The sequence below is a fragment of the Anolis carolinensis genome, chromosome 1 (genome assembly GCF_035594765.1).
Source record: "Anolis carolinensis isolate JA03-04 chromosome 1, rAnoCar3.1.pri, whole genome shotgun sequence".
Taxonomy (NCBI): Eukaryota; Metazoa; Chordata; class Lepidosauria; order Squamata; family Dactyloidae; genus Anolis; species Anolis carolinensis.
Window position 1 is genome coordinate 312,934,798 of NC_085841.1, and position 12,897 is coordinate 312,947,694.

General features: G+C 39.3%; 1 protein-coding gene across 1 annotated transcript in view; it reads right to left on the reverse strand.

Moving 5' to 3' along the window:
* rtf1 (RTF1 homolog, Paf1/RNA polymerase II complex component) overlaps nt 1-12,863 on the reverse strand; it is a 32,808-nt gene extending 19,945 nt beyond the window's left edge. Inside the window, exons 1-4 of the mRNA XM_003214542.3 lie at nt 12,665-12,863; nt 5,496-5,606; nt 3,662-3,809; nt 57-258 (exon numbers count right to left, since the gene is read on the reverse strand). Of these exons, the coding sequence (XP_003214590.1) occupies nt 57-258; nt 3,662-3,809; nt 5,496-5,606; nt 12,665-12,739 (536 nt within the window). The 5' untranslated portion in view covers nt 12,740-12,863. The remainder of the gene's footprint in view (nt 1-56; nt 259-3,661; nt 3,810-5,495; nt 5,607-12,664) is intronic.
* Nucleotides 12,864-12,897: the final 34 nt, after the last annotated feature.

Genomic DNA, 12,897 nt, shown 5'->3' on the forward strand with positions numbered 1-12,897 from the left:
ATCCACTAGCAAGGGCGACATGAAGTACGGTTGTTTCCTCTGGATCAAAACCTCACCTTCTCTTTAGAACCTCTCTCTTCTCTATCCGGTTAAACAATTCCTGCTCTCTCTCTTTTTCTGTCATCTGTTCTAGACGAGCTCTGTCTTCTTCATCACCCATGAGGTCATCCCCATAACCATCCGTGAACTCATCTTCTGATGATGAATCAGAGTCTGAGCTGGAACAAGAGCTGTTGCTTTCAGAATCAGAAACTTCACCTGAAATAAAACAAAAAGAACCCCACAATGCTGAAGCACCCAAGGAGCTATAGACAAATTTCAAAGGTATCTGAGAACTGGACCACTTACAGCCGTTCCTTGTTCCACTTAGAAATCTCTTCTCCCACACCAATCTAAATTTAGATTCTAAGCTACACAGGCAAAGATCTCCCTTTGTTTATGCTGCTTTGGGAGGACAACAATAGCACTAGAATATATAACACACCTCTAAGGGAGATATCAAGTGTTGTTCAGTGAACCTTCCTCCACAATAGATCCTTTCTTAACCCTTGATACATTGAAACTGAATTTAATGTGGGCCTACTTCTGTATAGGACTGCACTGGAGAACTGAAGGAGTTGCTTGTGGATTACATTTATAAGTACAAGCATATAAATGAGATTTTAAAACTGAGAAGCTAAAGTGCTTCTAATTTATTATTCATACTATCCTGAAGGTGCCGATTACATATATATTCATGTATGTATAAGTCGATTTCATATGCAAGTCAAGACCAGGTTTTGGGGCCAAAATTATGGATACGTTGAGGGTTATTCTATGGAGAGCAGAAAGTACCAGTGTTGTCGCCCCTGGCTGTCATCGCTATTTTCATGCTCAAGTATTCAAAAAAGTCAGAAGCAGGCCCTGGCACAGAGAGTAAAGGGAGTTGATCCTTCTTTTAGGTTCTCTTAGGACAGACTAAGCTTTCACCTTTTGTCATTCTACTCCATGAAGAGAATGGTTCCTTTATGATAAGGATTAAGATACAGTATGTACACTGACCTTTACACAAGTCAACCCAGTTTATTTTGGTTCAATTTCTGGATTTCTACATAAGTATATAGGGTAGGTTACAGTAATGGTCCAGATGAAACACATACCTGAAAAAATGTAACTGAAAAGTGTCAGATCTAATTGAAAATATAAGTGGTTGGACCACATTAACAAAACTTTTTTCTTTTCATCTCTCACTTCTTATTTATATTCTTCATAGTAAATTATTTCTACCACTGAACACATCACCATTTTGATTAGACTCACAGCATCTCAGAACACAGAATACTTTGCCTTTGAGGGTAATCCTTGTTTCAGTATACAATCTGAGTATTAATGGTCTGATGCAAAGGCTTATTGGTATTTTGTTTAATAGATAAGTATGTGGCATTTCTTGGATGTTTCACAGATTTCAGAAAAGTTGCTCTTTGGACTACAATTGCCAGAATCAATAGTAGTAGTAGTAGTCAATAGTAGTCAACATGACCACTACTAGTTGCAGTAATTATACATGGGGGGGGAAAAAACATTCAGAGAGTTCAAAGTATAAGGGGGTATCTTCATACATCTGACAACAGTAACAGACTGGCAGCTATTTGCATATACTTCATATAGTAGAAGGAACAGTTCCAAGACTCTGTTTTTTCAAAATAAGGAGAAAGGGGATTTAGGACAGATCCAAGAATGTGTTATTGTTATTCTTCATTTATATCTCGCTTTTACTCTTCACAAGGAGACTCAAGGCGGCTCACATCTGAATAAGAAAATCCTAAGCCAAGTCAGGCAATGTGCCCTTTGAGGCTCCCAATTTTTCTTTTAAAAATTGACCTTGTATTTACAATTTCCTGGCAAAGTGTTCATTGCACTATAATCAACAGGAAAGTATTGCAGCCAATTTCCCCTCAATATAAATACAGTAGAGTCTTGCTCATCCAACCTTCGCTTATCCAACGCACTGTATTATCCAATGCAGTCTGCCTTTTAGTAGTCAATGTTTTCAATACATTGTGATGTTTTGGTGCTAAATTTGTAAATACAGTAATGACTACATAACGTTTCCGTGTATTGAACTGCTTTTTCTGTCAATTTGTTTGTTTTGGTGCTTAATTTGTAAAATGATATTAGGTTTAATAGGTTTTTCTGTAATCCGTCCTCATTATCCAACATTTTCGCTTATCCAAAATTCTTCTGGCCCGTTTATGTTGGATAGGCGAGACTCTACTGTAGTGAATATTATCAGCAAAAGGTTATTAAAGAAATTGTGAATACAATTAAAGGTCCTAAGTATTAAATGTGAGTAGATCAATAGGTACCACTCCGGCGGGAAGGTAACGGCGCTCCATGCAGTCATGTCAGCTACATGACCTTGGAGGTGTCTACGGACAATGCTGGCTCTTTGGCTTAGAAATTGAGATGAGCACCAACCCCCAGAGTCAGACATGACTGGACCTAACATCAGGGGAAACCCTTTACGCTTAAGTATTAAATACAGTAGAGTCTCACTTATCCAACACTCGCTTATCCAACGTTCTGGATTATCCAACGCATTTTTGTAGTCAATGCTTTCAATATATCGTGATATTTTGGTGCTAAATTCATAAATACAGTAATTATTATATAGCATTACTGTGTATTGAACTACTTTTTCTGACAAATTTGTTGTCTAACATGATGTTTTGGTGCTTAATTTGTAAAATCATAACTTAATTTGATGTTTAATAGGGTTATCCTTAATTCCTCATTATCCAACATATTCGCTTATCCAACGTTCTGCCGGCCCGTTTATGTTGGATAAGTGAGACTCTACTGTATAACATTAATAATAAGAAATCAAGTATGAATTGAAAAACTGTATCTGCTAATCTTAGAATCATGACATTGGAAGAAGCCACATGAGCCATCAGGTCTAACTCCCTGCTAAGTGGAAGTGCTCCAGCTAGGGCATCTCCAGCAGGTAGCTGTGCAGCCCTTTTCTGAAGACGTCCAGAGGAGACTTCGCCATCTCTTTAGGCAATTGAGTTCTTTTCCAAATAGCTCCTGCTGTCAAGAAGTTCCTTCTGATATTTAAAACCATAAGACCTAGGTCTTCCCTCTGAGCAGCAAAGAACAACCCTGCTCCCTATCCTTTGTGGCAGTCTTTGAGGTATTTAAGGAATGTGATCATGTTATCTCTCCCTCTTCTCTTCACCAAGCTGAACATGTTCAGCTCCTCCAATCTCTTTTCATGTATTGTTCTCCATACTTATCATCTTTGTTGCCCTTCTGCAAATTTGCTTCAACTTATCTGTAATTGAGAATTTTCAAGAACTTAATGTTGAGTGTAGACTTTACTTTTAAGCTATATATAATATAGCTATTTTTCTGTTTTAAAAGTCAAACCAGCCCTTGGCCAATTTGAGAAATGGCTTCTGTCATCTCAGGATATCATATCACTATTTACATATTTCTGGGACTAAAAACAAAGTGAAATAAATTAAAAATATAAAAAGTAATCCCATCTGTATTTTAGGAATGCTTTCAGTGCAACAAAGATAACATAATTTAAAAATGTATTCAACATCCAAATTCAACGGAAACTATGTTTCCTGATGATGTTTCATGTTATTACATGGCACATACTCTTTTTTACCTTCTTCAGGTGCTGAGCTCTCTGCAGAGCTTTCTTTATCAGAGCTGCCTGATGAGGCTGCTTTGTTCATCTGTTTCTTCATGGCTCCTTTTTTTTCTCCTTTCCCAGTTTTCACTTTCTTTTTGTTTTTAGAGCCTCCAACAGTCCACTATAGGATCAAAGAAATGAAGGTAATCTCATATCAAAAGGCTGAACACTCTCTGTACATAACTACAAATTCAAACCTTAAAATGTTGATTTTTTTAAGGCAGGTGGGACAAGGCATGAACAACTGCAGAATGTAAAGCATATTTCTGTCAATAAAAATCCTGTATGAGGCTGCATTTGGTGGTTTGACTAGAGAGCTGCAAGTCATATTTTTGAAACAAGTTACACATCATCATCATCTCTAGTAATAGTTGTAGTACCCCACTATTCTTTCTAGATCAAGGCCCAAAGCAGCATTTGAGTTACTGTGCAGAAGATATGGGTGGTTAAGCTAGAATTTCTGTCTGTACTTTCCATTTAATGTTATATAGAACTTCTCTAGGAAGAAAAGACCATTATTCACAATCCAAATTACTTCTACATAATTTTAAGAATTAGCCAATAATAGAAGCAAAGTTATTTTTTTCCTCTTCTGGCATGAATGTGAGAATGCAATATACTATGTTATCCAAACTCTAAGTTTTGTTAATCTTAAATTATGGCTAGTCAAAACAAGCTAGCTTCTCAAACTATAATGTGAAGTGGGTTTCTTTCCATTGATCAAGATTCCAGATGGTATGAGAAGCTGTAAACAACAAAATGCAGAGTGAAAACTTGGGGAATATTGTTTTATTTAATTTGGTTCCAAGTCATTCACCTTTTCTTCTTATAAGATTTTAGGCAACCTTGCTGACTGACCTCTTTATCTGCTAACAGCTTTCATTATATTTTCTATTGCTTTTCTTATTCTGAATACCACCCAGAAGCTATTTTTGGCAAAGAGAAATAAAAAAACCATTTTATCTTAAATAAAGAAAAAACACCAGAATGTAACTGCTGAAATCAAAATTAATCAAAATGTCTGGTTGTGATTTTATCAGCTTGTTTGCAAAACTATTATGTGGGACCTTATCAAGATACTAAAATTCCTTCATCACTTTCTTGGTTTTCCTCTTGTCTACTTCCATAACCATATAGAGCCCCGATGGCGAAGTGTGTTAAAGCACTGAGCTGCTGAACTTGCAGACTGAAAGGTCCCAGGTTCAAATCTCGGGAGCGGAGTGAGCGCCCACTGCTGCTCCAGCTTCTGCCAACCTAGCCGTTCGAAAACATGCCAATGTAAGTAGATCAATAGGTACCGCTCCAGCAGGAAGGTAACGGCGCTCCATGCAGTCATGCCAGCCACATGACCTTGGAGGTGTCTATGGACAACGCCGGTTCTTCAGCTTAGAAATGGAGATGAGCACCAACCCCCAGAGTCAGACATGACAGGACTTAATGTCAGGGGAAACCTTTACCTTTAACTTTACTTCCATAAACAATTGAATAAGACATTTCAAGCAATGTACTCTGTAAAAGATTATGTGTTCCTTCTCCAACATTGTGCCCTTCAGCTATGACCCTTGTGATACCAGTGGTGAGAGCCTTAATCCAGCATAACTGAAGTTTGAAGTAAACTGGTGGTAAGGCAATTATCACCCAAATCTAGATATCCATAAAGCCATGCAATACCAAGTGTACCAGGACTTTGGAAGAGGAGTCTATAGAAATTAGTAGTTGTGATTACTGCTACAATTATGTTTTATATTCTCACCACATTAATATGATACACTTGCTTGATACAATCCACCTCTGTGGAAAAACGTACCTCAACATCACTGTCTGATGTCTCAGAATCTGAAGACGCTGTAGGTTTACTAGCAGGTGTTTCCTTTTCCTCAGAGTCACAACGTTTCCGTTTCGCCAATGACAAGAGCTCCTGATAAAAGTAGAAGTACAGAGTTAAATTAAAAATGAGCAGGCACTTCCAACCATGAGTGACAACATTTTGAAGATAATATTTTTCATTCACCTCATGGCTAGCAATATTTTAAATGGAATCTCCTGTTTCTATTTTAAATAGGTATAGTTTACTGGTACAGGGGCCAATGGTGTAATGATTTCAGTGCTGGATGAAGACTCTGGAAACCAGGGTTTGAATCCCTACTCAGCTATGGAAATGAACAGGCTGACAGAGGCAGCTAAAGGCAAACCTCTTCTGAACAAATATTGCTAGGAAAGTCTTGTCACAGGGCTGTTTTAGGGTTAATTTGCGTTGGAATGACTTAAAGGCACATAACAACAGCAATGTCTACCGTGCAAATAAATAACTGCAAAATCCAGCAGGCGCAGAGAGACAGGGGTTTCTACCTTTGAACTTCCTATTCAGTAAACATGACCTTTTAAACTTACCATGTAAATGTATTTTAGAAATATTTTAAGTTATACAACTTATGGGTCACTTAATTTTCAAGTTCTTTATTCATTATCAGATTCAGCCACCCATGATTTAAAAAATACCCCTTAAAAAAGGTTCCAAATAACAAACCTTGATTTGTCATTTTATATAAGAAAAACTATTTTACTGCAACACTGTATATAATGGAATTTGAGCATCCACAGCTTTTAGTATCCACGGGGTGGGTGGGATGGAGGATAGCCCTGGAACCAAACCAAAACAGATGCCAAGAACCCACAACATTCTTAAAATACACACACAGGAGCAACCTCTGACATTAATAGTACTAAGAAAGCACAGAACAGGAATAAATATGGACTGAATTAGATTTATTTATTTGATGTTGGTGTTTATAATTAAATGCTTTACAATGTTTAATTCACTTACAATAAATTAAAGTAAGCCAATACAAAATTAATACAAACATCTGGACATGCTGCAAACTATATATGGTCCTTAGACGTTTTCTCAAGCATATATCACATTTTAAAAGCTCACCGATTAATATATTTGTATAGAATACAGTACTACTAGGCCTGATGGCTGAAAAGTGTAGGTTTCCTACAACATTCAAATATTTGGTCACAAGAAGCAACTAACATTACTATATGTAAGGGCCTTACACATGTGACTTCAAGAAAAAAAAACACACCAATTGAAATCCACTACAAAAGTGTATACTTATCAGTGTCTGGCAACCAAATCACAAGACTAAAATAAGCCCTTAAATTCTCCATTTAGCTAATGAAGTCATACAACACAAATGTGACTAAGATTAATTTCTAATAGTAAATAAATATGCAACCCCCCCCCCCCCAAAAAAAACCCAATACTGAAAAACATGACTATGATAATTTGCTACTCAAGAGTATAAGCTGGTCAAGATTTTTTTTTTCGTGTCAGGAGCAACCAGAGTTGCTTCTGGAGTGAGAGAATTGGCCGTCTGCAAGGACGTTGCCCAGGGGACACCCGGATGTTTTGATGTTTTACCATCCTTGTGGGAGGCTTCTCTCATGTCCCCACATGGAGCTGGAGCTGATAGAGGGAGCTCGTGGGATTCAAACCTGGCAGCCTTCAGGTCAGCAACCCAACCTTCAAGTCACAAGGCTTTTATCCCCTAGGCCACCGGAGGCTCCCGGCCAAGATAATGATACTGATCAATTTCAGAAATCATGCTGCCATACCTTAATTTGCTGATGAGAAACATTCTATACTTCATGTCCCTCTTCTAGGTTCATCCATACCCTTACCTTCTTGATTAATGATAACTATATTTTTCTGTGACTCCTGAAGTACAGTTATGACCACTCAACAATTCTCTCCAAACAGCAAAGATGAAAAAGGATAGCTTCACTGCTATTCTATGCTTCCAACAGGTAAAACATGATTTAAAACCCAGGAAGTACAATATCATTATTTGGCCACTATCTAAAAAGTTTATTTCTGTAAGACATTTCTAATTTGCAAGAAAGAAAAATACTGCAACTCCCAGCAGAGAATACAGCTACCTAATTAATAGGTTTTAAACTAGCAATGGTATATTTTTGGCTGCTAAAGAAAGATGCATTGCCTTGTCTTCTGACCAATGCTGGTGTATTCATTCAGCAGGACAGGCTCAATGCTAGAAAACTCTTCAGACTCACTTATCACATGAGAGGGAAGTTATGGAAAAATGTAGGGCTAGCAAACCTCTTTCCGCATGTGCTGGTTTTATTCTAAAAAAATTGTGAACACTTGGCTAGAATTAGATCATTACCTACATCTGAAGTGACCAGACACAATGGATCATTTTTACCTTTAAGACAGATTGCAGCATAATCTGTCTTAAAGGTAAATAAGTTTTGCTTAAAATTTCTAGATTCAATGGCAGGTTTGCTAGACTTTTAGAAGTATATCCCAAACTAAATCTGCCACTTCTGGAGACTTCAAGAGCTGCACAGATATCCGTTCAAAAATACAATAAAATGTGCTTTGTAACAGTTTTAGAGTTTTGACGCCTGATTAAAAATAATATATATCCCTTTTAATTTCAAATACTGAACTTGAGCTATCAATATTGTACAGTGGCATACTGACTACCACCTGAAAGCTTAACACGAGAACTGTTAAAGCAGCGTGCGAAATGCAGGCATCCTATGAGTGGGTTCCTATGCAACCCTTGGGCCATCCTGAAAAACTGCTGTTTCTGCTTCAGGTTTCAGAACATAGCTCATACATATCAGGAGAATCCAACCTTAGCTCTTCAACTGAAGGGTTTTAGGCATGAAGGAGAGAAGTTTTAATGAACAAAGTGGATTTCCTTATTTGCCTTATAAAGCCAGAAGTACATGAATTTATCCAACAATCTTTTCAAAGTCACGTTTTCCAGAGGACTTATTATCATCAATCTTTGTTTCAGTTGAGATTGAAGTAACAGTTGGGCAGGGGAAGGGATTTTCATCATCCTCATCAAGACTCTGCCATGGGCTGAAGGAAGAAATGTATAATCTTTGGTGTAGTCCCAAATTATCTTTTCTGATACCTGTATCTTTTATCCACTATTTAAAGCTGAAAAATTAAGGACTCACAGTCAACTTCAGGATTTAAATGTAGTGTGTACTTTTAGTCATTTATGAGGATTCTCCAAATGATATGATACACAGTTAATCTAAAACATCTAAATAAAGTAATGCCTATAAACAGGAGAAAAATGTGTAAATGAATGAACATTTAAATAATGCTGACTCTCAATACCAAGTAGCTTTGATGCTTTCCCTCAATGAAATAAGCCTCTATGCAAAAAAAATATTTTCTGTCCTTCAAGGGAAGAAAGTCTAAGGAGTGCAAAAACAAATATGGATCTACGCATCATGACTAAAAAACATGCATCATTGATTCAAAAACTTGGCACTTTCGTTTACAGTAGAGGTGAGAATTCTGTGGTAATCCAAATGCTCCTGGGATACAAGTCCCAGCATCATTCACTATTGGCTATCTATGCTGGCTAGGACTGCTGGGAGTTGAAATCCAGTAATGTACAGAGCTGAATAATTGCAGCCCTAGCATTATAGAACAATTCACCAAAGTGGATCCTTGAGGGAGGGCCATAGAGTTACAGTACAAGACTTTAACACAGCAGTACCACAAAAAGCATATCTTCAAGCAAGTGCCACAATATGAATAGAAATGAAGATGATAAAAAGTCATGGTAAGAGGAGGAAAGGATAACAAGATCTCAACAGTTGAAAATATCTATCAAACTCCATCCTCATGAAGTTGCTTAATATGGGTATAAAAAAAAATTCTGCATGTCTTAATTGCTACTAACTCAAGACAGTGGACCAGGTAACAGATACTCCTTAAAATTTGTATTCCCAAATCATGGTGTGAGAAAAATGTGGCAGCAGGAGAAATTCTTCTCTGAAGATGAATAAAAATTAAATGGAAAGGCTAGTGCTGAAAAATACTTATACCATAGAACTACTTATGGATTGCTCACATTTGAATGATAGAGACAACATTCAATAAGTTGACAAAAGGCATGGCAGCAAACACATTATAGGTCAAATTACCAAAACATCCCCCAAAAGCCAAATAATAATATAGACCTCAGCATTCAAACCAAGTAGGAATTACTGCACCCTGTAAAAAGCTTGAAGAGACTTGCAAAATATTCATTCACAGTATCCAAGAAAAAAATAACAAGACTTCACAAGAAATTAGCTATGGTGACCTAAGCCAAAAGCTTTTACCTAGTAGTATTACAGGGAAAAAAGAAAAATAAGTCTCATACACACTTGTCCATCCACTCTAACATGAAATTGTCATGGATGTGGGCGCCCATGTTTAACTTATTCGGATACCCATAGTAGTATATTGGTAGCTCAGTGTCAGAGGTTGCATAGCATACTGGTTGCTGTGCAGGAAAGATCTTAATGCATCTATGAACTTTCCATTGGGGTGTTAGTGTTGTTGTTGTTTAATTATACAGTACCATTGCTGTACATGGTATATTTAACTAGCAAAAGAAGATAGCTGATATCTAGTTAGCCACAACTGGTAAAAATCACAGGACTAGACAGGCTGTTGGTCTGATCCCACATGACCACTCTTATTTTGTCATATGAATTTAAATCAGACAACCCACCAAGAGACATAAATGCACTTATGTACTTTAGCATATGGAGAGGTGGAGGACTAGGACACTTTAACCCAATGGAATGCTGGCTAACACACTTGTATTTTATGGCTGCTATGATACACATGGCTGGTATGATACATCTTAGCCATTTTAAAGTGATTGCATCTTAACTGCTTTTAGGGTATATGTTCTAATGTTTTACTCATACTTTAGTTTACCATGTCTTATTGGATTGTTTTTGATTATTTTCATCTTGATGCTTAATTTTTGTGGTAAGTTTACTGTTGTTACTGTGAATTATCTTGTATTATTTTGATGTGTTTGTACTCATTTGAGGCATTAAATGTTTGCCTTTTTGTTTTGTGTCTGTAAACCAGAGAGAGGGCAGTCTAGAAATAATAATAATAATAATAATAATAATTATTATTATTATTATTAAGAATAGAATTAATGCAATTCAGTCCCACTTTGACATTCAATGTTATGGAATCATGGGCACTGTAGTTCATATAAAGTATTTAGCCTTCTCTGCCAAAAAAAATGCTGTAGAATGAATGCAGCTTGACACCCTTTTGTCTGCCATGGCTCCATGCTAAGGATCACGGGAGTTGTAGTTCTGCAAGTTCTTTAGCTGCCAAAGAGTGATAGTGCCTCATCAAACGACAACCCCCAGGAATTCCATAGCATTGGGCCATGAAAGTTAAAGTGATGTCAAGCTGCATTAATTCAAAGGGTTGGCAGTTCGAAACCTGGGTCGCAGATGAGTGCCTAACCTTCAGCCCAGCTCACTGCCCACCTAGCAGATCAAAAACAGTTGTGAGTAGATAAAAAGGTACTGCATAAGCAGGGAGGTGTTTTAATTGGAACTATAAGGAAATACCAGAAAAATGTGGCAATAAAAAAAAGGAGGAAGTCTGTGAACAGGGCTCTTTGACATGGAAGATATAGCAACAGCATCCTCTCATGGCTGGAACTGAGCACAACCTCCAGGATGCCATAGACAGGAAATGCCTATATACCTCTATCTGTACTATGTCTGCCCTGCCTGTGTATAACGGCACTGAAAGCTTGCTATATATGTGTAGGGTAGATCAGGCATTGGGCAAGTTTTAGCCCTCCGGGTGTTTTGGGCTTCAACTTCCACAGTTCCTAACAATTGCAGAGATTAGGCTAGCACCCACTCTGTCTACCTTCTACAGGGATCTCAAAACATGGATGTTCCAATGTGCATTTGATAATGGTTAGGCCCCTGTCCATGAAAGGTAAAGGTTTTCCCCTGACATCAAGTCTAGTCGTGTCCAACTCTGGGGTTTGGTGCTCATCTCCATTTCTAAGCCAAAGAGCCGACATTGTCTGTAGACACCTCCTAGGCCATGTGGCCGGCATGACTGCATGAAGCACCGTTACCTTCCCACTAGAGCGGTACCGATTGATCTATTCACATTTGCATGTTTTCGAACTGCTAGGTTGGCAGAAGCTGGGGCTAACAGCGGGAGCTCACCCCGCTCCCCAGATTCCAACTGCCAACATTTCAGTCAGCAAGTTCAGCAGTTCAACTATTTAATCTGCTGCGCCACCACGGGCTCTGCCGGCTCAAATTGACATCAGACTGAACTCAGCCCTGGCCCTATAATCTGTTTCTTGCACAAGCCCATGCCTGGCCCCATCTAATGAATAATCTTGCCCAACTTTTCCCTGGTTCTGGTTATCTATGTCTGTTTTGATTCATTTTAATTGTTGTTCTGAATTGTTTAATCAGATTGCTATATGTGTATTATGTTTTTAAATGTGTTTTTAGTTTGTAAACTTTGTTGTACCAGGCTTGGTCCCACTTGTAAGCCACTCTGAGTCCCTTTGGGGAGATGGTGGCGGGATATAAAAATAACGTTATTTCAGTATTATTAATTGGACAGTGTAGATCAGGCATCGGGCAAACTTCGGCCCTCGGGTGTTTTGGCCCTCAACTCCCACAATTGTTAGACCGAAGTTTGTCCAATGATTGATCTACACTGTAGAACTGACACACTCAGACACCACTTAAAGTTCCCAGGGCTCAGTACTGTGGAACCATGGGAGTTGTAGTTTGATGAGGCACCTTGCAAAACCTTGTAAAAGTGCAGTTTCTGTGATTGTGTAGCCCTGAGCCATGGCAATCGAAGAGCGCCTTCGCTGCCTGTCTCCCAGTCCCCGGCTGCCCCTGGGCCCCGGGCCGGCCATCTCCCTCCGGGGCTGCGTGTGTTGCCCGGAGACCTGCCCACGGCCCGCCCGCCAGCCTGCCCGGCCTCTCTCCCTCCTTCCCGGAGGCCCCGGGCGGGCGAGCTTCCTCTCCGCACCGCAGCCCGACCCCGACCCGCCTGGGAGCGCGATCCCGGCTGATGCGAGGCTGGAGCTCCCTTCTGGGCCCAGTTCCCCAACCCACCTGGTCCAGGTTCTCCTCACTGCCGCTATCCTCGCTGTCGGAATCGACGAGGACCCGTTTCCGTTTCTTCACCATGACGGCGCCTCCTGCTGCTGCTCCTCACGACACTCTGCTCCTCACGGCCGGGCCTTTACCCAGCCAGGGATCCTGCCTGCCGCTCGCCCGCCAGCCAACCAACCAGCCCGGGACACAAAGGGCACCGAGCATGCGCCATACGCAGCCCCGCCCTCCAG